Genomic DNA, 20,348 nt, shown 5'->3' with positions numbered 1-20,348 from the left:
GGAACAGGCCATTCGGCCCACCAAGCTGATTCCCAGCTCTTATTTAGGCCCACGACTTAGTGCCCATAATCAGTTTTTATCCCTCTGTTCACCTTCCTTTAGTATGTCTATCAAGATATACCTTGAACGTTGCTAATGTGTTTGCTGCCACCACCTCCTCTGACAGTGCCTTCCACCGCTTTCTGTGTAAAAAACTTCCCCGGCACATCTCGCCAAAATTTACCACTTCTCACCTTGAACCTGTGCCCTCTTGTTGTTGACCTTTCCATCCTGGGAACAAGCCTCTGATTATTCACCTTATCTGTGGCTCTCATAATTTTGTAAACCTTTATCAGATCTCCCCTCGGCCTCCGTCTTTCCAGTGAAAACAATCTAAGATTACCCAACCTCGCCTCATGGCCAACACCCTCGAGACCAGACAACAATGGTGAACCTTTTTTGCACTCTCTCTCCAAAGCTTCCACATCCTTAGGTAGTTTGTTTAATAGTCATGGCGTGATCACTTATGGGTCACAGACAAACTAATATTGCATTATATTGTTGTTGCTCTCAATAATGACCTATTGTCAGACATATCATACAATATTTGTAACCAGATATCCACAATGGGCCTTACTGTTTAACTCAGACCTTCCTGTGATCGCTGAATCTTGCAAGAAGGAAAAGATTAACTCAGATGATCGAAGGAGACCTTGGAAACAGGTTTCTTACCCACTGGAACTGGATGAAGTGTTCCGTCATCATGGACACAATGGGCTTATTGCCATTCTCCTGTCCCTTCTGAGATTCATTCCCTTAATTTTCAACAATCATCAATTGTAAATGTAATGTGGCTTTTCAATAAAATGCCCACTCACTCACTCACTCACCACTCACTCACTTACTCACCACTCACTCACTCACTCATCACTCACTCACTCAATCATCACTCACTCACTCACTCAGTCATTTTCCACTCACTCAATCATCACTCACTCACTCAGTCATTCTCCACTCACTCACTGTCTCTCTTTCTCTTTGTTTCTCTATCTCTCTCTCTGTCTCTCTCTCTCTGTCTCCCTCTCTCTCTCTGTCTCTCTGTCTCTCTCTCTCTCTGTCTCTCTCTCTCTCTGTGTCTCTGTCTCCCTCTCTCCCTCTCTCTCTCTGTCTCTCTCTGTGTCTCTCTCTCTGTCTCACTCTCTCTGTCTCTCTCTGTCTCTCTGTCTCTCTCTCTGTGTCTCTCTCTCTGTCTCACTCTCTCTGTCTCACTCTCTCTCTGTCTCTCTCTCTGTCTCACTCTCTCTGTCTCTCTCTCTGTCTCTCTGTCTCTCTCTCTGTGTCTCTCTCTCTGTCTCACTCTCTCTGTCTCTCTCTTTCTCACTCTCTCTCTCTCTGTGTCTCTCTCTCTCTCTCTCTGTCTCACTCTCTCTCTCTCTCTCTCTGTCTCTCTCTCTCTGTGTCTCTCTCTCTCTCACACACACAGGCACGTGTTTAAATCTAGATTGACTGCTGAGCTCCAGAGGGTAATTTTTTATCTATGAAATATTTGTGAGATTCTGGTCAATGATTGTCTACATGCAGTGGAATGGGAAATAGCAGAATAAAGGCTGCCTATTATTCATTGTGTATACACACTGTTTAATAATTATATGATCAGTTGTCCTCTCATACCTAACCCTTGCTGCCTTCTGAGCGCTTATTTGATTCAAGGTTGCTATGCGACGTTGTTTGTTCCTTTACCTGGTCCTGTTTACATTTCTCTTTACTGATTTCGGGCTGCATTTTGCAAAAGGTTCTCGTCAGCCACCAGTGGCATGTGGCGAGAGATTGAGTTCAGTGCGTGAAGCGGTTGAATTCTTTCTTTCTGAAGTGAGATGAAAGAGGGACGCGAGGGGAGTGCGGTTTGCAAACAGCAAGAACAAATGATTGTGGAGCAGGGAGTCGCAGAGGTCAGTGTGAATGGTGTGTTTAAGGTAATTAATTGAGTGTGGGAATAATTGGTTCCAATGGCCTGTGAGTTACAACAGTCGTGCTGCAAAACTTTATTGGGGTTACTTATCTGAGCTCCCCTCTGACCATTACGACAAGCAAACCTTTCCTTTCACTTACGATGTTAAGCCAAAATCCTGACTGTTCTCTCAAACATCCCACAATTCTGTTCCGATTAGGATTAGGAATGTTGTTCCTGCTGTCCCAGTGGATGGTTATTCTTCACCCCACCTCACTATCCATCACGCAAACCAACCTCCCATCCATTGACTCTGTCTACACTTCCCACTGCCTTGACAAAGCAGCCAGAATAATCAAGGACCCCGGACATACTTTCTTCCACCTTCTTCCATCAGGAAAAAGATAAAAAACTCTGAAAACACATTCCAACTGACTCAAGAACAGCTTCTGCCCCACTGCCACTAGCGGTGACACAGTGGTTAGCACTGCTGTCTCACAGCGCCACGGATTCGGGTTTGATTCTAGCTTGGATCGCTATCTGTGTGGAGTCTACACATTCTCAATGTGTCTGCGTGTGTTTCCTCTTGGTACTCTGGTTTCCTCCCACAGTCTGAAAGACATGGTTAGGTGTATTGGCCATACTAAGTTCTCTTTCAGTGTAATCTAACAGGCAGTGGAGTATGAAAACCAGAGGATTTTCACAGTAATTTCACTGCAGTGTTAATGTAAACCTACTTGTGACACTAATAAATAAACTTCCAGACACTTGAATGGTCCTATCACACGTTAAGTTGATCTTTCTCTGTACCCTAGCTATGACTGTAACACTACCTTCTGCACTCTCTCCTTTCCTTCTCCCCATGTACTCTATGAACAGTATGTCTTGTCTGTGTCGCGTGCAAGAAACAATACTTTCTTGCATACTATTACATGTGACAATAATAAAGCAATTCAAATCAAATCAATTCAATTCAACTCATTTCAGTGGGCTAATTTGGTCTTGTTTGTGGGATCTCGCTCTGAGCAAGTTGGCTACCATGTTAACATTACAGGAGTGACTGCACTTCAAAAATATTTCGTTGACTTAAGAAGCAGTTTTGGTCCTCCCAAGATCTTTTCTCTTCTATTCATTCTTGGGATTTGGGTATTCCTGGCTTGGCCAGAAATCGTTGCCCATCCCTAATTTCCCTTGAGAAGGTAGTGGTGAACTGCCGTCTTGAACGATTGCAGTCCATGTGATGTAGGCACACCCACAGTGCTGTTAGGGAGGGAGTTCTAGGATTCAGACTCTGAAGGAATGACACTTCAATATTTCTATGGGTCTGTTGCAGGAAGGTGGGATTATCACTTTTATTCATTTTTTTCCCTGAAATCTTGCTCTCCATCTTGAATCCACCCCTTCCCTCCCTCACGCCCCCCAACACTCTCCCACTGTGAGCCAACAGCCACATCCCTCAGTTAGTCCCCTAACAATCTGTACCTTTGTTCTGCCATTCACACATCCCTATCCCTTAATGGATGCTTTTAGCACCTTTCTCAACCTTTATCATCACCATTTACCCTTCCCTATGTCCCATTACAACCCCTCCCCCATACTCTAAATCTCCTCTGATTTTCTTTGCCTTCTGCTCCTGACGAAGGGTTATCCTGACTCGAAACGCTGGCTCTATTTTCTCTCCATAGAAGCTGTCTGACCAGCTGGGTTTCTCCAGCACTTTCTGTTTTTGTTTCAGGTTCCAGCACCTGTGGTGTTCTGCCTTTATCCTTGGGCTGGCATGGACAAGATGGAATGAATGGTCTCCTTCTGTGCTGTAACTTTTCAATGGTTCTATGGTTCATTGGCTGTAAAGCACTTTAAGATGTCCAGTGGTTCTGGTGCTGCAGTCTTGTCAGGGCCTTTGCTGTATCCAGTGCCTTCTGCTGTTTACTGAGTTGTGTATCAAACTGAGGACATTGGGGACCTCTGGAGGGGGCTGAGATGGATCATCGACTCGGCACTTTTGCACTGATGTGCTGGGCTCCCCATCATTGTGGGTGGACATGTTTGTGGAGCCCCCTCCTCCAGTGAGCTGTTTAATTGTCCACCGCCATTCAAAGTGTGATGTGGCAGAATGGCAGAGATGGATCTGATCTGTTGATTGTGGGGATGCCTCACCTCTGTGCCCGTGGGATGCTGCTGGTTAAATTGTGTAAATGAAATTTCTCTGTTTTGACCAACTCAACCCAACCCTGTTGTCTCTGCTGGAGAAGGTTGCAGTTAGAGGCTAGGCTTCCAGTTTCCTTCATAGCATTGGGTGGGAGGCATCACGGTTGAGGTACCTGCTTTCAGATCAGTCCTATTTGATGACCCTGTGAGTTTGTTGACCAGATATGGTGGCACAGTGGCACAATGGTTAGCACTGCTGCCTCAGAGCAACAGGGGCCCAGGCGCAATTCCTGGCTTGGGTCACTGTCTGTGCAGAGTTTGCATGTTCTCCCCATATCTCTGTGGGTTTCCTCTGGGTGCTTCAGCTTCCCCCACAGTCCGAAAGATGTGCTGGTTAGATGCATCGACCAGGCTAAATTCTCCCTCAGTGTACCCAAACAGGTGCTGGAGTGTGGTGACAGGGGGATTTTCATAATAATTTCATTGCAGTGTTAATGTAAGCCTACTTGCGACACTAATAAATAAACAAGCTTTAAAAATCAGCTGTGCTCCTACAATACTAATTAGAAATACAGGGAGTTCTCCTGATGTTCTGTTCAACATTTAGTCGAATGCGGCCTTGATGTCGAGGGCTGTCACTCTCACCTCACCTTTGGAGTTCAGCTCTTTTGTCCATGTTTGAACCAAGGCTGGGATGAGGTGAGGAACTGAGTGAGTCTGGCAGAACCTAAACTGAGCGTCACTGAGCAGGTTATTGCCACTCAATAGCTCTGTCGATGACTCCTTCCATCACTTTACTGATGACAGAGAGTAGACCGTTGGGGTGGTAATTGGCTGGTTCGATTTGTCCTGCTTTAATGTATAGGACAGACCTGGGCAGTTGGAATCTCAGAGTACAGGATTGGGCACAGAAGGAGGAGAATGGGAAAGCTCCAGAAACGTGCGGACATTGAGGTTGTGCCGAATTTAATAGCAGAAACTCATTCTCTTTCCTGCCCCAGAGCTGGCCAGGTGACCAGGATAGCTGACCAGTGGATTGGAGGACCAAGCGAGAGGCCACAGGTGGAATCCTTGGGGATAGCCGCTGGGATGGAGGGAAGGAGAGACTGAGGGTGTCGGAGGTTAGGTGAGGGGGCAGTTTTCTCAATCAGAGAAAGCAGGGGGGAGGCCTCACAATTGGCTGGGGGAAAGCTGCAGTTCCGGTTTGGGGGAAGACTCCAGCATGCCATGACTCTCGATCATTATCACTTACCTTCCCAGAGATGAGAGCTCTTGCCTCCATTCTGATGACGGGGTTTCTCAAGCTGGGGTCTGGTCAGGTAGATCACAATGAACAAGGGTGCAGAAAATCATTTGGCTTTTCCAAGCTCATCCACCTTTGTTCTAATCCAGGGGGTAATGGCACAGAATGGCACGGGGGTCCTGCTAGAATTAACAACATTAAATCCAGTTGGTTTCTTCAAAGCTAACTGTACCATCATTTTAACCATGGAATGGCTCCTTGCACAGAGTAGCACAGGAGGTGTATTTGGCCTGATTTTAGCGGGTCTGGATGTGATACTGAAATGTTGCTGAACTTTACTTTTTCAGAGTAGTTGCTGTCTTGTGTGGAGTGGAACGTGGAGCGATGTAACAAATTCCTGGACTCTAATCCATTCAGCAGGAGGTCCAAATTCCAGTGCACAATTCATTGCCAGTTATATTCCAACTATATTATGTACCAAAGTAAATGGATACCTGAGGGCATGACGCCAGTCTAACATTTGACAAGGTCTCTGTGTAAATCTGAACCTGGAGGTTATTTATTCATGGGATGTGAGTGTAGCTGACAAGTCCAGCATTTACTGCCCACTTGCAAATGTCCTTGAGAAGATGGCAGTGAGCTGCCTCCTTGAACCGCTGCAGTCCGTGTGGTGTAGGTACTGTTAGGAAGTGGGTTCCAGAATTTTGACCCACGATATGTTTCCATGTCAGGATGGTGGTGTTCCCAGGCAACTACTGCCGTTGTTCTTCGATCAAGGGTTTGGAAAGTGCTGTGGAAGGAGGTTTGGTGAGTTGCTGCAGGACATCTTGTAACCGGCTGCCAGTGTGCGTCAGTGGTGAAGGGAGTGAATGTTTAAAGTGGTAGATTGGGTGTCAATCAAGTGGGCTGTTGTATCGTGAATGGCGTTGAGCTTCTTGAGTGTTTCCCTACATAGGGAAGTGGGAGGTACTCCACAACACTGCTGTGTTGTGCTCTGTAGATATTAATATGATTATTGAAATAGCTCTCCTGAGGTCAGTGTCCCTTCACCAAACTTAGATTTATTTACATAGTCAGCAACACTCAGACAGGTACTTCCTTGTACAGAGTGTAAACTCCGGAGTGTCCCAGTAACCCCAATACTCCACATAATGTACACAGGCAGGGTTCCCTGACTGGACAAGCTATTACTGTCTTAATCTGGGAGCTTCTATTTTAAGAGGTCCATTCATTACAATTTTATTACCACCTTCAGTTCATATCCTGTGTCTTTTAACCTCCTCTGAGTAGCGTAACTGGGATGACTGGCAATAATACACAGCAGATTTGGGTGGCACACTGGTTAACACTGCTGCCTCACAGCGCCAGGGACCCGTGTTCAATTCCAGCTTTGGCTCACTCTCTGTGTGGAGTCTGCACATTCTCCCCCATTTTATTATAAACTGTTATAAGTTGTTTTGTGATTTATTAAAGTGTGTTCTGTGCCCCACTTTTGTTAAAAAAAAGCAAAAAAAAAATGAAGGGCTTGATACTTGGGTAAAATTAGTTCAGTCTGTGGGTGGGTTTCCTTTGGGTGCCCCGGTTTCCTCCCACATTCCAAAGATGTGCAGGTTAGGTGGATTGGCCATGCTAAATTGTCCCTTAGTGTCAGGGTGATTAGCAGAGTAAATACATGGGGTTACAGGTAGGATTGTATTGGTACAGTCTTGATGGGCCAAATGGCCTCCTGCACCTTAGGTTGCTGTGGTAATGCACGCTTTTACATGCATGTTGTAATGTGGAGCTCTGCTTAGCATAGTGGAGGTCCCAACTTTCTTTCCCTCATATGGCTGAATGGGAATCTCCCCTGTCACTCGGGTGTATTGGGAAGAGTTTACCAGTTGGTTCTCAACCTATTTGACTGCGTCATGGATGCACATTCCCTCTGATTCCCATTGACTTTAGTTTTGCTCAGGCTCCTTGATGCCATACCTGGTTGAATGTGGCCTTGACATCAAGGTCAGTATTCATACCTCATCTCTGGCTTTCAGCTATTTTGTCCATGTTTGAAGTGGGGGGGGGGAGGGGGGAGAGTTGGGGGAGGGTTAATGATCCTGGCAGTGAGCAGGTTATCGATGATTAAGTTCCAATTGATACCCCCTTACCCCCTTCCATCACTTTAGATTCTCAAGAGTCGACTGATGCACAGATTAGGAGAGTTGGCTATAGTAAAATTGCCCCTTAGCGTCCCAAGATTTGCCGATAAGGTGGATCGGCAAGGTAAAATTATGCGTTAGTGTCCCAAGGTGTGTAGTTTAGGTGGAGTAGGCATGATAAATGTGCGGGGTTATGGGGATAGGGCGGGCGCAGAGGGCTTGGGTAAGATACTTTGTCAGGGAGTTGGTGCAGACTCAAGGGGCTGAATGGCCTCCTTCTACACTGCAGGGATTCTATGTTTTGATGAGTCTATGAATTGGATTTATCCTATTTCTGTGTACAGAACATACATGGGCAACTTTCCACAATGCCAGTGTTGTGATTGTGCTGGACTAGCTTGGTTAGGGGAGCGGCAAGTTCACGAGCCTTCAGTACTATTACGATAGTTTGTTTTTGTACAGAGTGTGGTTATGGAATATATTCTCTCTGACACGTTCCATTGGTGATAGAATTGTAGAGGCTAAGGAACGTGGGTCTGAAATGCTCTTTGTGGGAACTTAAGGAGCAAAAAGATTGTAGAGCCTATAAAAGCAATTTAGGCCAATACCATCCTGGGAGACCAGGCACCATTCCACCCCCAACACCACCCCCTCCCCCCCAACCTCCATCATAAGAACATAAGAAATAGGAGCAGGAGTAAGCCATCTAGCCCTTCGAGCCTGCCCCGCCATTCAATAAGATCATGGTTGATCTGAAGTGGCTCAGTTCCACTTTCCCGCCCTCTCCCCATAACCCTTAATCCCCTCTCTTATCAAAAACCTATCAACCCGCATCTTAAATATATTTAGCGAGGTAGCCTCCACCACTTCAACGGGCAGAGAATTCCAGAGATTCACCACCCTTTGAGTGAAGAAGTTCCTCCTCAACTCCGTTCTAAACCGCCCCCCCTTTATCTTGAGGCTGTGCCCCCTAGTCCTACTGTCCTTTCTGAGCGGGAAGAGTCTCTCCACCTCTATCCTATCCATCCCATTCATCATCTTATATGTCTCAATGAGATCTCCCCTCATTCTTCTAAACTCTAACGAGTACAAGCCTAGTTTATTCAGCCTCTCCTCATAGCTCAACCCCCTCAACTCCGGTATCAGCCTAGTAAACCTCCTCTGCACTCCCTCCAAGGCCAAAATATCATTGCGTAAGTTCGGCGACCAAAACTGCACTCAGTACTCCAGCTGCGGCCTCACCAGTGCCCTATACAGCCGCAGCAAGACCTCCCTACTTTTATATTCAATCCCCCTCGCTATGAAGGCCAGCATCCCATTCGCCTTCCTGACCACCTGCTGCACCTGCAAGCTGGATTTTTGCGACTCATGCACAAGGACCCCGAGGTCCCTCTGCACCGTTGCCTGCTGCAGTTTTTCACCACGTAAGTAATAGTCCTTCCTACCATTATTCCTACCAAAGTGGACCACCTCACACTTGCCAACATTAAATTCCATTTGCCAGTTCCTGGCCCATTCGCCCAGCCTATCTAGATCCTTCTGCAGACTCTCCACACCCTCCGCACAATTTGCCGTTCCACCAATCTTGGTGTCATCAGCAAATTTCGACACCACACACTCGGTTCCCTCCTCCAGATCATCTATATAAATGGTAAATAGCTGAGGCCCCAGCACCGACCCCTGGGGCACTCCACTAGTCACCATCCGCCAATCCGAATAGCACCCATTCACCCCCACCCTCTGCCTCCTATTTGACAGCCAATCCTCTATCCACGCTAACACCCTACCCCCAACTCCATGCCCCCTGACCTTCTGCAATAACCTCTTGTGAGGTACCTTGTCAAACGCCTTCTGAAAATCCAGAAAGACCACATCCACCGGCTCTCCTCTATCCACCGCCCTAGACACATCCTCATAGAACTCCAATAAATTCGTCAGACACGACTTCCCCTTAACGAAACCGTGCTGCGTCTGCTCTATCAAGCAATTCCCCTCAAGATGCCTCGCTATTTCCTCCTTGATGACGGATTCTAACATTTTACCTACCACAGACGTTAAACTAACCGGCCTATAATTCCCTGCCTTTTGCCTGCCACCCTTCTTAAACAACGGCGTAACATTAGCCGCTTTCCAATCTTCCAGCACTTCCCCGGAATCCAGCGACGTCTGGAAAATAATCACCAAGGCATCCACTATCACCTCCGCCATTTCTTTCAGAACCCTTGAATGCATTCCATCCGGTCCTGGGGACTTGTCCACGATCAGTCCCTCCAGTCTGTCGAGCACCACCTCTCTAGTAACAGTAATGTCATGACTCCCCATACACACTTACCTTACCATTGGCCTGTCATTGAATAAGCTGTCTCCCCAGCAAGCATAGTCAGCACTGTGTCCAATCTTGGGAGGTAATACCATCCTGATAGTTATTCTAGCTTATCCAATCATTTCAGCTGGTCCTCCCATGATAATTTATAATATCTCGATGGAAGTGTCCCTCCTCAGTGATAACCTGGGACCTGAGCAAGAGGATATTCCACTGTTGATCACTTAGTGTGAATGAGTGTTTCAGTCCAGTACCTGCCCTTTATAGATATTAATGGCTATGAGTGACCCTGTCTCCACCAAACTCTCAGGCAGTGCAATCCGGATCCTAACTTGTCGCTGTGTAAGAGCTTTTCCTCCTGCCAATGCCGGTTCCTTTGCCAATTATCCTAAAAGGTTGTCCTGTGTAGTTATTACAAATAGGATCTTGGGCTTTAGAATAAAGACAGTAGACAATAATCTCTTCCTCAATGGCAGTAATGAGATGGGGATGTCGGACCGGGGCAGGCACAGTAAGAAGTCTCACAACACTAGGTTAAGGTCCAACAGGTTTACTTGGAATCAGAAACTTTTGGAATACTGCTCCACCAGGTGACTCACCTGATGAAGGGGCAGTGCTCCAAAAACTCGTGATTCCAAATAAACCTGTTGGAGTTTAACCTGGGGTGAAATTTCTTTCAAAGTCACTAAAATGGAGGCATCATTGACTTCAGGAAACAGTGAGGAGGACATGCCCCGTGTCTATGTCAATGGGAATAGACATGGAAATGGACGAGAGCTTCAAGTTTTTAGGTGTCCAGATCACCAACAACCTGTCCTGGTCCCTCCATGCCGACGCGATAGTTAAGAAAGCCCACCAATACTTCTACTTTCTCAGGAGGCTAAGGAAATTTGGCATGTCCACTATGACTCTCACCAAATTTTACAGATGCTCCATAGAAAGCATTCTTTCTGGTTGTATCACAGCTTGGTATGGCTCCTGCTCTGCCCAAGTGAACCTGTGGAATTGTCTACCACAGAAAGCTCTTGGGCCAGTTTGTTAGATGTTCAAGAGAGAACTGGACATGGCCCTTGTGGCTAAAGGGATCACGGGGTATGGAGAGAAGGAGGGAGTGGGATACTGAAAGTGGATGATCAGCCAGAATCATATTGAATGACGGTGCAGGCTTGAAGGGCTGAATGGCACCTATTTTCTATGTTTCTGTATAAACTACAAAGAGTCGTGAATAAAGCCCAGTCCATCATGCAAACCAGCCTCCCATCCATTGATTCTGTCTACACTTCCCCTGCCTCAGGGAAAAGCAGCCAGCATAATTAAGGACCTCATGCATTCTGGACATTCTTTCTTTCACCTTCCATGGGGAAAAAGAAACAAAAGTCTGAGGTCACGTACCAACCGTCTCAAGAACAGCTTCTTCTCTGCTGTCATCAGATGTATGAATGGACCTACATCTCACTAAATTGCTCTTTCTTTACACCCTAGCCAAGACTGTAACTACATTCTACACTCTCTTTTCCTTCTCTATGAACAGTATGCTTTGTCTGAACAGTGCTTAAGAAGCAATACTTTTCTCTGTATACTAGTACATGGGACCCAGGTTCAATTATGGCTTTGGTCTCTGTCTGTGTGCATGTTCTCCCCGTGTCTGCGTGGGTTTCTGCTGGGTGCTCCGGTTTCCTCACAGTCCAAAAACATGCGGGTTGGTTGTTTTGTTGACCATGCTAAATTCCCCCTTAGTGTCAGGGGGATTAACAGGGTAAATGTGTGGAGCTGCGGGAATAGGTTCTGGGTGGGATTGTGGTCAATACAGACTCAATGGGCCGAATGTATGGTAGGGATTCTATGATTATATGTGACAATAATCAATCAAATCCAATCATATATGAACAGAGGTATAGAGTACAAAGTGCCGCCCGATAGCACTGTTGATGATGCCTTCCATCATTTTGCTCAATACTTCAGCTAATGGGAATAATTTCTCCTGGTTCTACTCTGTCCGATCCCCTCAGGATTTTCAACACTTCCACCAAATCTTGTCTCAACCTTCTCTTCAGGGAGACCAGCTGCACCCTCCTGAGTCTATCCACATATCATATACTCCTTGCTCTTAGAAGCTTTCTTGTGGATCTTTTCTGTACTTACTCTAAACCTTCAGCTCCTTTCTAAAGTGCAGTGCTTAGAGTTGGACAGTACTCCAGTTGAGGTTGAATCAATGTTTCATAAAGGTCCACCATAATGTGATTCCTTTTGTACCTCTGTCTACAAAGCCTGTGTTCCCTTTTGCCTTATTAACCACTTTCTCAGTCAACCCTGCCACCTTCAGTATCTTGTGCACCAAATACCCTCCAGTATGGCATGGTGGCACAGCAGTTAGCACAGCTGCCTCACAGCACCAGGGACCCAGGTTTGATTCCGGCTTGGGTCACTGTCTGTGTGGCGTTTGCACGTTCTCCTTGTGTCTGCATGGGTTTCCTCCAGGTGCCCTGGTTTCCTCCCACTGTTCAAAAGACGTGCTGGTTAGGTGTATCAGCCATGCTAAATTCTCCCTCAGTATATCTGAACAGGGATAAACTTAAAACTTTAAAAAAAGGCCCGTCTACCTCACAATCCCTTTGAATTTGTAACGTTTGTTATACATTGCCTCGCTATCACAACCAGGTGAAGAAGTGTACAAAGACTCCCCTTCTTACCCATTCATCGGTTGATCATAACAGAGTTTGTGGAAGTTTCTAAGGATGAATGGTGCCAATTTAGTATATGTACTTAACTGTTTACATACTGATTGCAAAGAACTTATTCAGACAGGGTTTTCTGTGTTTGAGTCAGGAGTTAGTTTCTTGTCTGCTAAAAACCCATCCAGGTAAAGATATTAAATATGTAAAAGGGTAAATGCGCATCCTGACTACCACAACACACTCGCAAACATACAAAAACGCAAGTTATGAAATCAGAGGTTAACTTTTGATCAAATAAAGATTCAAGGAGAAAAGGCAAAGATATAAACAGTTCCCCTGTTTGTAAATCCTTCTTGTTGTTCGTGTCTAGGTCAGTTCCTTAGTTTTCTCCTGGAGGTGGAAGTCAATGTTTTCTTTGGGGTTTCTTTGTTTGTTGCCCACAGTCTGACACTGGCACGGAATTCAGCTTTAATTGCGAGGGAGAGTCAAGCAGCCTAAATGTTTCTTCCTTAGACTGCTCCAAAGCAAGCATGGTTTTAGAATAAAAGTCCTTTCAAATCATAAGGGAGCTGGGGCTTTTCTCTTTAGAGCAGAGGAGGATGAAAGTTGACTTAGATGTTTATAAGATGATGAGAAAGATTGATAGAGTGGACGAGCAGAGACTATTTCCTCGGGTGGATGTAGTCGTTACTAGGGGGCATAACTATAAGGTTCATGGTGGGAGATATAGGAGGGATGTCCGAGGTAGATTCTTCACTCAGAGAATGGTTGGGGTGTGGAATGCACTGCCTGCTGTGTTAGTGGAGCCGGACACTTTAGGAACTTTCAAGCGGTTATTGGATAGGCACATGGAGCACACCAGACTGATAGGGAGTGGGATAGCTTGATCTTGGGTTTAGACATAGCTTGGCATAACATTGAGGGCCGAAGGGTCTGTACTGTGCTGTAATGTTCTATGTTTCTATGTTCTATCATAGAATCCCTACAGTGCAGAAGGAAGACATCAATCTTCATTGACTCTTACCCAGGCTTACCCTGCAACCCCACATATTTACCCCGCTAATCCCCCTAATTTATATATCTTGGGGGCACTAAGGGGCAATTTATCATGGCCAATGAAGCTAACATGCAGAGGTTTGGAGTGTGTGAGGAAACCAGAGCACCTGGAGAAAATCCACGCAGGCATGGGAAGAATGTGCAAACTCCACACAGTCACCCAGGCCGGAATTGAACTCAAGTCACTGGAAGGTAGCAGTGCTAACCATGTGTCACCATGCCACCCAGGATCATGTCCTCCTGATCACTTGACCTTGTTCTCTTCATGGCAGAACAAAGAACAAAGAACAACACAGCACGGGAAACAGGCTCTTTGGCCCAACAAGCCCGCGCCGCCATTTTAACATTATGAGTGCCCTCCTCTACCCATGACCTTTGTTTACACCTATTGGGGAAGATTGGGGGAAGACTAATTTAGGGACAATTTGTTGCTCCAATCAGCCTAAGAGCACGTTGTCTATTCCATAGATCATGGCTATAGTTATGACCAAAATGACTAATTTTTAATGTCCTAGCCATCACTTTTGAATGGCCCATTCTTCCATTTGATGAGTTAACACTTCCAAGGTGGCGATTGTCTGGAATAGAAATAGTGGCAGCCATTTTAAGTTTCAGTCCATCTTTAGAGCATCATTGGCATCAGCATGTGGGAAATTCCACAGGATGGCTGCTTGGGTATACCTTAATTATAACCCATGTTGGAAACTTCCAGAAACTTGCATCTGCATGTGTGGTAATGTGGCTCCTTAAAGGGGTGAACCTATATGGGTCATGTGATTGGGCCTGACCCAATGGAGCAGCTGTGTGGGAAGCTGAACCAATTGGGAGTGAGGGTGTGCATCCTGGGATGGGGTGGATCTTCAATTATAGCCAATGGGGAGAAGAGAATAGACTTGTGTCTATGTTCTGTCAGATTCTTATTTTGTATATATTTGGTATTAGTTAATAAACCTTTTCTTGTTGGAGCTACAATGCGTCACCTCCAAATATATGACGGCATATATGTCAGGTGACCTCTGGCAACCATCTTAAGCTAGTTTAACAAATGAATTTTTTTTTCAAAAATTCAATTGAATCCAGAAGATGAAATTGAAATTTAATATTTGAGATCAACATCTCTGTAAAACATTTCAAATTCTTACGACCAAAATGTATCACTTTAAGCTTCTCCGCATATAATTTATCTGGCCTGCGTCCTCTCATTCTACCAGCATATGTCCTCTGAAATCTATCACTTTCCTCTCACAGTTCATAATGATTTCAAGTTTTCTGTCATCTGCAAATCTTGAAATTGTGCCCTGAACATTCAAAATTAGATCATTAATATCATAGAGTCATAGAATCCCTGCGGTGCAGAAGGAGACCATTTGGCCCATCAAGTTTCACCCATCACAATCCCACCCAGGCCCATTCCCATAACCCCATATATTTATCCTACTAATCCCCCCTGACACTAAGGGACAATTTAGCATGGCTAATCAACCTAACCTGCACATCTTTGGACTGTGGGAGGAAACCGGAGCACCCGGAGGAAACCCACACAGACACGGGGAAAAGGTACGGACTCCACACAGACAGTGACCCGAGCTGGGAATCGAACCTGGGTCCCTGGTGCTGTGAGGCCAGGGACCCAGGGCCAGGGACCAGTCAAAGAAAAGCAGCAGTCCTAATATTGATCCCTGGGAAACCCCATTATATAAATTCCTAAGGTGCAAAAAACAACAGTGTGACACTTCTCACTGTTTCTCACCACTTGCTAACTTTGTAATCACGCTGCAGCTGTCTATTCCCTGGCCTTCAGTTTTGTTTTTGAACTTGGACTGTGGCATTTTATCATCGCCTTTTGGAAATCCATGAAAACCATGATACTGGGTGGGAATTTCCAGTTACACCCCCTGCTGCCCCACCCCCCGAGACCAAAATTTCCCACCCAAAGCCAGTGGGCCTTTAAATGGTCCATCAGATTTTCCATCCCACATTGCCCACAGTGGGCGGGACTGGATAATTTACCCAATAGTGTCTTTCATTATCCCAGGGCATCCCAGCATGCTTTCCGACCTAATATAATCCAAGCCAAACGGTCTCTATCCCAAAACTTCGCAACCTTACTGTGTATAGAATACACTCTGTCTGGAATCTTGTCACCATTCATGGCCAGCGAGATTTTCCCATCCTGCTGCAGTGAACGGAGATTTGGCTGGGCACCATTGCAGCAGGAACGTGGCGTGAACGGTCGGTAAGATTGTGCCCTCTGTCAGCATTTGAGTGGGAAAAGACAGATGCAGTAGACACACTTTAATATTCCCTTTGCATTCAAATTCTTACCCTGTCTGTCTTATTGAAGGATCTGTATTAACCCATATTGTCCAGCAGCAGTGGACTAGGAAGCCTCTTAAATTAAAGGGGGAAGTTACTCACTGACCCTAATCTGTCAGCAATTTTAATCGTAGGCGGAAAGGACATCTGCTTGAAGCTGACAGGGTCCTTCTTTAATATCAGACTTGGGCGATGACATCAGGGCCTGGCCACTAAGATCCAAAGTTGTGCAGGTTAGGTCAATTGGCCATGCTAAATTTGCCCCGTAGTGGCTCAAGATATGTAGGCTAAATATATATAAATATATATATACATAAAATATATATAGGCTAAAGACATATAGGGATAAATGCTTTGTGTTATGTGGTAAGCCTGGGTAAGAGTGAGGGCAGACTTGAGGGGCCGAATGCCCTCCTTCTGCACTGTAGGGATTCTATGTCTACCTACGGCCTGAGCTACAGAGTAACAGCAGCTTATCTGTCGGGCCAAAGCTGTGGGGAAGATGTGGAAGTCACGAGTAGACAGAGCAGATAGGGAGAAACTGTTTGCAACCGCTAAGGATTGCGAAAGAGAGGGCTCAGATTTAAAATAACTTGCAAAAGAAGAGAAAGAGATATGGGGATAATCTTTTTCATGCAGCAAGTGGCTAACATCTAGATTTCACTGCCTTAGAGTGCGCGGCAAGTTCAGTTGAAGAATTCATGAGGATTAACCTGTTACTGAAAAGGCACAATGTGCAGGGTTACAGGGAGATAGTGAGAAAATGGCACTAGTTTGTTCATTTGGAGAGCCAGTGCTATCACAATGGGCTGAATGGCCTCTTTCTGTGCTGTAACAATTCTGGGAGGAAGTTTACCCACAGCCTTCTTCTTGGGCTCAGGAGTAAAGTTCTTCTTTCAAAGGCCTCATTGTTCTTCATTTAAAAAAAATGTATTTTAATCATGGCAAGATTGAGGTTATGTTCTTTGGGAACTGGGCTGATTGGTTCCTTCTCCCTGTCAGTCAGGTCAGGCACCCTGAGGGAAGGATGGTTCAGAGAGACCAGGGAACGTGTTAGAAGCTAGAGGGAGCCATTAGAACATAAGAACATAAGAAATAGGAGCAGGAGTAGGCCATCTAGCCCTTCGAGCCTGCCCCGCCATTCAATAAGATCATGGCTGATCTGTCGTGGCTCAGTTCCACTTTCCCGCCCTCTCCCCATAACCCTTAATCCCCTCTCTTATCAAGAACCCATCAACCCGCTTCTTAAAAATATTTAGCGAGGCAGCCTCCACCACTTCAACGGGCAGAGAATTCCAGAGATTCACCACCCTTTGAGTGAAGAAGTTCCTCCTCAACTCCGTTCTAAACCGCCTCCCCTTTATCTTGAGGCTGTGCCCCCTAGTCCTACTGTCTTTTTTGAGCGGGAAGAGTCTCTCCACCTCTATCCTATCCATCCCATTCATCATCTTATACGTCTCAATGAGATCTCCCCTCATTCTTCTAAACTCTAACGAGTACAAGCCTAGTTTATTCAGCCTCTCCTCATAGCTCAATCCCCTCAACTCTGGGCATGTGAGAGCGATACTGCCTCCACATTGCAGATGAGAACCTAGACATGAGGCACTCTGTATTGCAGTACATGGTGCAGAGCTGACCCATTCCTCACTCCTTGTCTATGCCCCTCGTGTCCTCAAGGCCCTGAGGGAAAAGTGTATAGTGGATCTTGTCAGATGGTCCCTGAACAGACTGTCAGAGTCATTTGGCAGAACGCCTCATCAATAGAACTTTCAAACAGGCACCAAGACCTAGCTTGGCTGATGGTGAGAAGGACATTCCCCCCCCCCCCACCCCGGCCCCCACCCCCCATCAGATCCTTCATGCTCACCTGGAGTTTTACCCCATCATCAAATCACCCTCGAAGTGACTGCGAGGGGAAAGAGACCATTGTTGCACTCCTTGTGGAGTGTGTCTTTGTAAAGAAGATCTGGAGAGAGATGAGGTGGTATTTGTCGAGGTTCATCCTGAGCAGCTCTGTGACGGAGGACTCTGTGCTGTATGGGCTGTTCCCAGGGATGCACACCAAGACAAACATCAACTGCTGCTGGGGGTTATCAACTCAGGGGAAGACTCTCTTTGGTCTGCCTGAAACCTGTTGATCTTCCAGTGCAAAGAATTATCCTCGACTGAGTGTTGCAGACTGGAACATTTCAAAGCCCAGGGTTACATGCTGAGGGACGCACTCAAGCCTGGGGCAGCCACCGACAAGGGGTTAGGGGGAAAGGCCACTGTGTAAGGCCTTTCAGCCATAGTGAACTGAGGGGAGGAGAATTGTATCGACACCGCCATCACCCCCCCCACCCCCCCCACCCCCCGGGCTATATGAGTCACATTGAATATACACAGTGAATGTTACAAGTATTACAACTGAAGTACCTCAGAGTGTAACTTGATGTGTGTAGAAAACGTAAATATTATTACATTTATTTTTACGTTTAAGTTTATTTATTAGTGTCACAAGTGGGCTTACATTAACACTGCAATGAAGTTACTGTTAAAATCCCGGCACTTCATGCGATGGCCATTTTGAAATGTTTGGAATGTTTTGTGAATAAAATATGTATTCGCATATAAAAAAGTTTTTGTTATGGGATTGTGGGTTCTGCAAACCCAGCCCTGCTTCCCTTTGAACTGAATGACTTCTGGATAATTTCAGAGGGCAATTAAGAGTCAGCCACATATGTCAACCAGATCTCCTCCCTGGAAGTGACATTAGTTTTTAAACAACAATAATTTCACCATTGCTGAGACTAATTTCCAACTGCAGATTTTATGAATTGAATTTAAATTCCATTAGCTGCCATGGTGGGATTTCATAGTATTCCTACAGTGCGGAAGGAGGCCATTCTGCACCGATTCTCTGACACAGTGACTTACCTAGGCTCTCTCCCCCCATTTGAACACATGCCCCAGAGCCTTCACTTTTGGACTGCTAGTCCAGTGAGTAGTTAGCACAATACCACCTTCTCCCCATTCCCCCCAGATCTGAAGCCTGTTCTCAGTTGATTCATGTCCTACTTGTGTCTTGTTCCTCTGCTGGCTGTGAAGAGAGGATCATGTGGCTTCCTGTACCGTGGGGGAAATGTTATAATCACAATGGTGACACTACATTTTTCCTGGTGGAAGCACGTGTTGGAAATCTGAGCATTCAGTCAGTGTCGTTCCTGCAAATGCAATTCCATAAGATTAATGCCTCATTAACACTCCTAAAGGAATTATTACACCACAAGGTGAAAGCAAGTACAAGTGAAAGGTAATGAATACACTCAGTATACAAGGTGTTACGATGTTATTGCCTGAAGACTAATTACAGTGTTTAGCTACCATAAAAGACCTGTAAAAATACATGGAATGACAATACATAGACCGCCATTTAGAAGGTTCCCTCCTTGTCCTCAGGGCACCTCCAAGTTCTTTACAACCTATCAATGTGATCAAAGTAGGAAGCCCAGCAGCCAATTTGGATACAGCCAGTTCCCACAAACACCAATGCTGTAACTTTTCTCTTCATGTGCGCAGTTTGCATGTTCTCCCCATGTCTACAGGCGGCTCTGGTTTCCTCCCACACTCCAAAGATGCGCAGGTTAGGTGGATTGGCCATGCTAAATTGCCCCTTAGTGCCTCAAGGTGTGTAGTTTAGGGGAATTACTGGGGTTACGGGATAGAGCGGGCAGGTGTTTGGGGGGGGCGGGTGGTGGTGGCGGGCCTGAGTAAATAAGATGCTCTGTTGGAGAGTTGGTGTAAACTCAATGGACCAAATGGCCTCTTTCTGCACTGTAGGGATTATATGATTCTAAAAAGTAGGGCACACACACATAAAAACACACAAACTCACAGTTCTGTAAGTGCAAATTTTACATTCTTCTCACACACACACATCTATACATATACACACGCACACATATACACACAGACACAAATATATATATACAAATATATATATATACACATACACATACATATATACATATATATACACACAGACATAAATATTTATATGTATATACACGTATGTATATATATATACACACACATGCGCATTATATATATATATATACAAACACACATACTATATACTTATACACACACACACACACACACGGAGAGAGGTACACACACACATTCACACACACACACACACACACACACACACACACGGAGAGAGGTACACACACACATTCACACATAAATAATCAAGCGTCATCAAGACAATCATCCCAGTATCAAAGAAAAATCAAGCAGCCTTAGTGACTATTGGCTGGTGGCTCAGACATCCATCATAATGAAGTGCTCCAAAAGGTTAGTCATGGCACGAGTCAATTCCAGCACAAAGATTGTCTAGATCCACTACAGTTTGCCTTCAGCTGCAACAGGTCCACAGCAAAGACCATCTCCCTGGCCCTGCACTCAACCCTGGAACACCTAGATAACAAGGACACCTATGTCAGACTCCTATTTATTGACAACAGCTCAGCCTTCAACATAG

At 45.5% G+C, this 20,348-nt stretch overlaps 1 protein-coding gene across 4 annotated transcripts in view; it reads left to right on the top strand.

The window, feature by feature from the left end:
- Positions 1 to 1,721: 1,721 nt before the first annotated feature.
- LOC145345214 (TOG array regulator of axonemal microtubules protein 2-like) overlaps positions 1,722 to 20,348 on the top strand; it is an 84,550-nt gene continuing 65,923 nt past the window's right edge. For 2 of the 4 annotated variants that reach the window (XM_080192963.1, XM_080192960.1), the window contains exon 1: positions 1,722 to 1,928. In XM_080192963.1, coding sequence (XP_080049089.1) covers positions 1,854 to 1,928 — 75 coding nt within the window. In that variant the 5' untranslated portion in view covers positions 1,722 to 1,853. Of the gene's footprint in view, positions 1,942 to 6,030; positions 6,126 to 20,348 lie in introns of those variants that run through there. The other 2 variants (XM_080192962.1, XM_080192961.1) reach the window with 2 other exon arrangements.

Source organism: Carcharhinus amblyrhynchos, chromosome 7, assembly GCF_965287045.1.
Source record: "Carcharhinus amblyrhynchos chromosome 7, sCarAmb.v2.hapA, whole genome shotgun sequence".
Lineage (NCBI taxonomy): Eukaryota > Metazoa > Chordata > Chondrichthyes > Carcharhiniformes > Carcharhinidae > Carcharhinus > Carcharhinus amblyrhynchos.
Note: the sequence above shows the minus strand (reverse complement) of the source record. Positions and strands in the feature narration are given on the sequence as shown.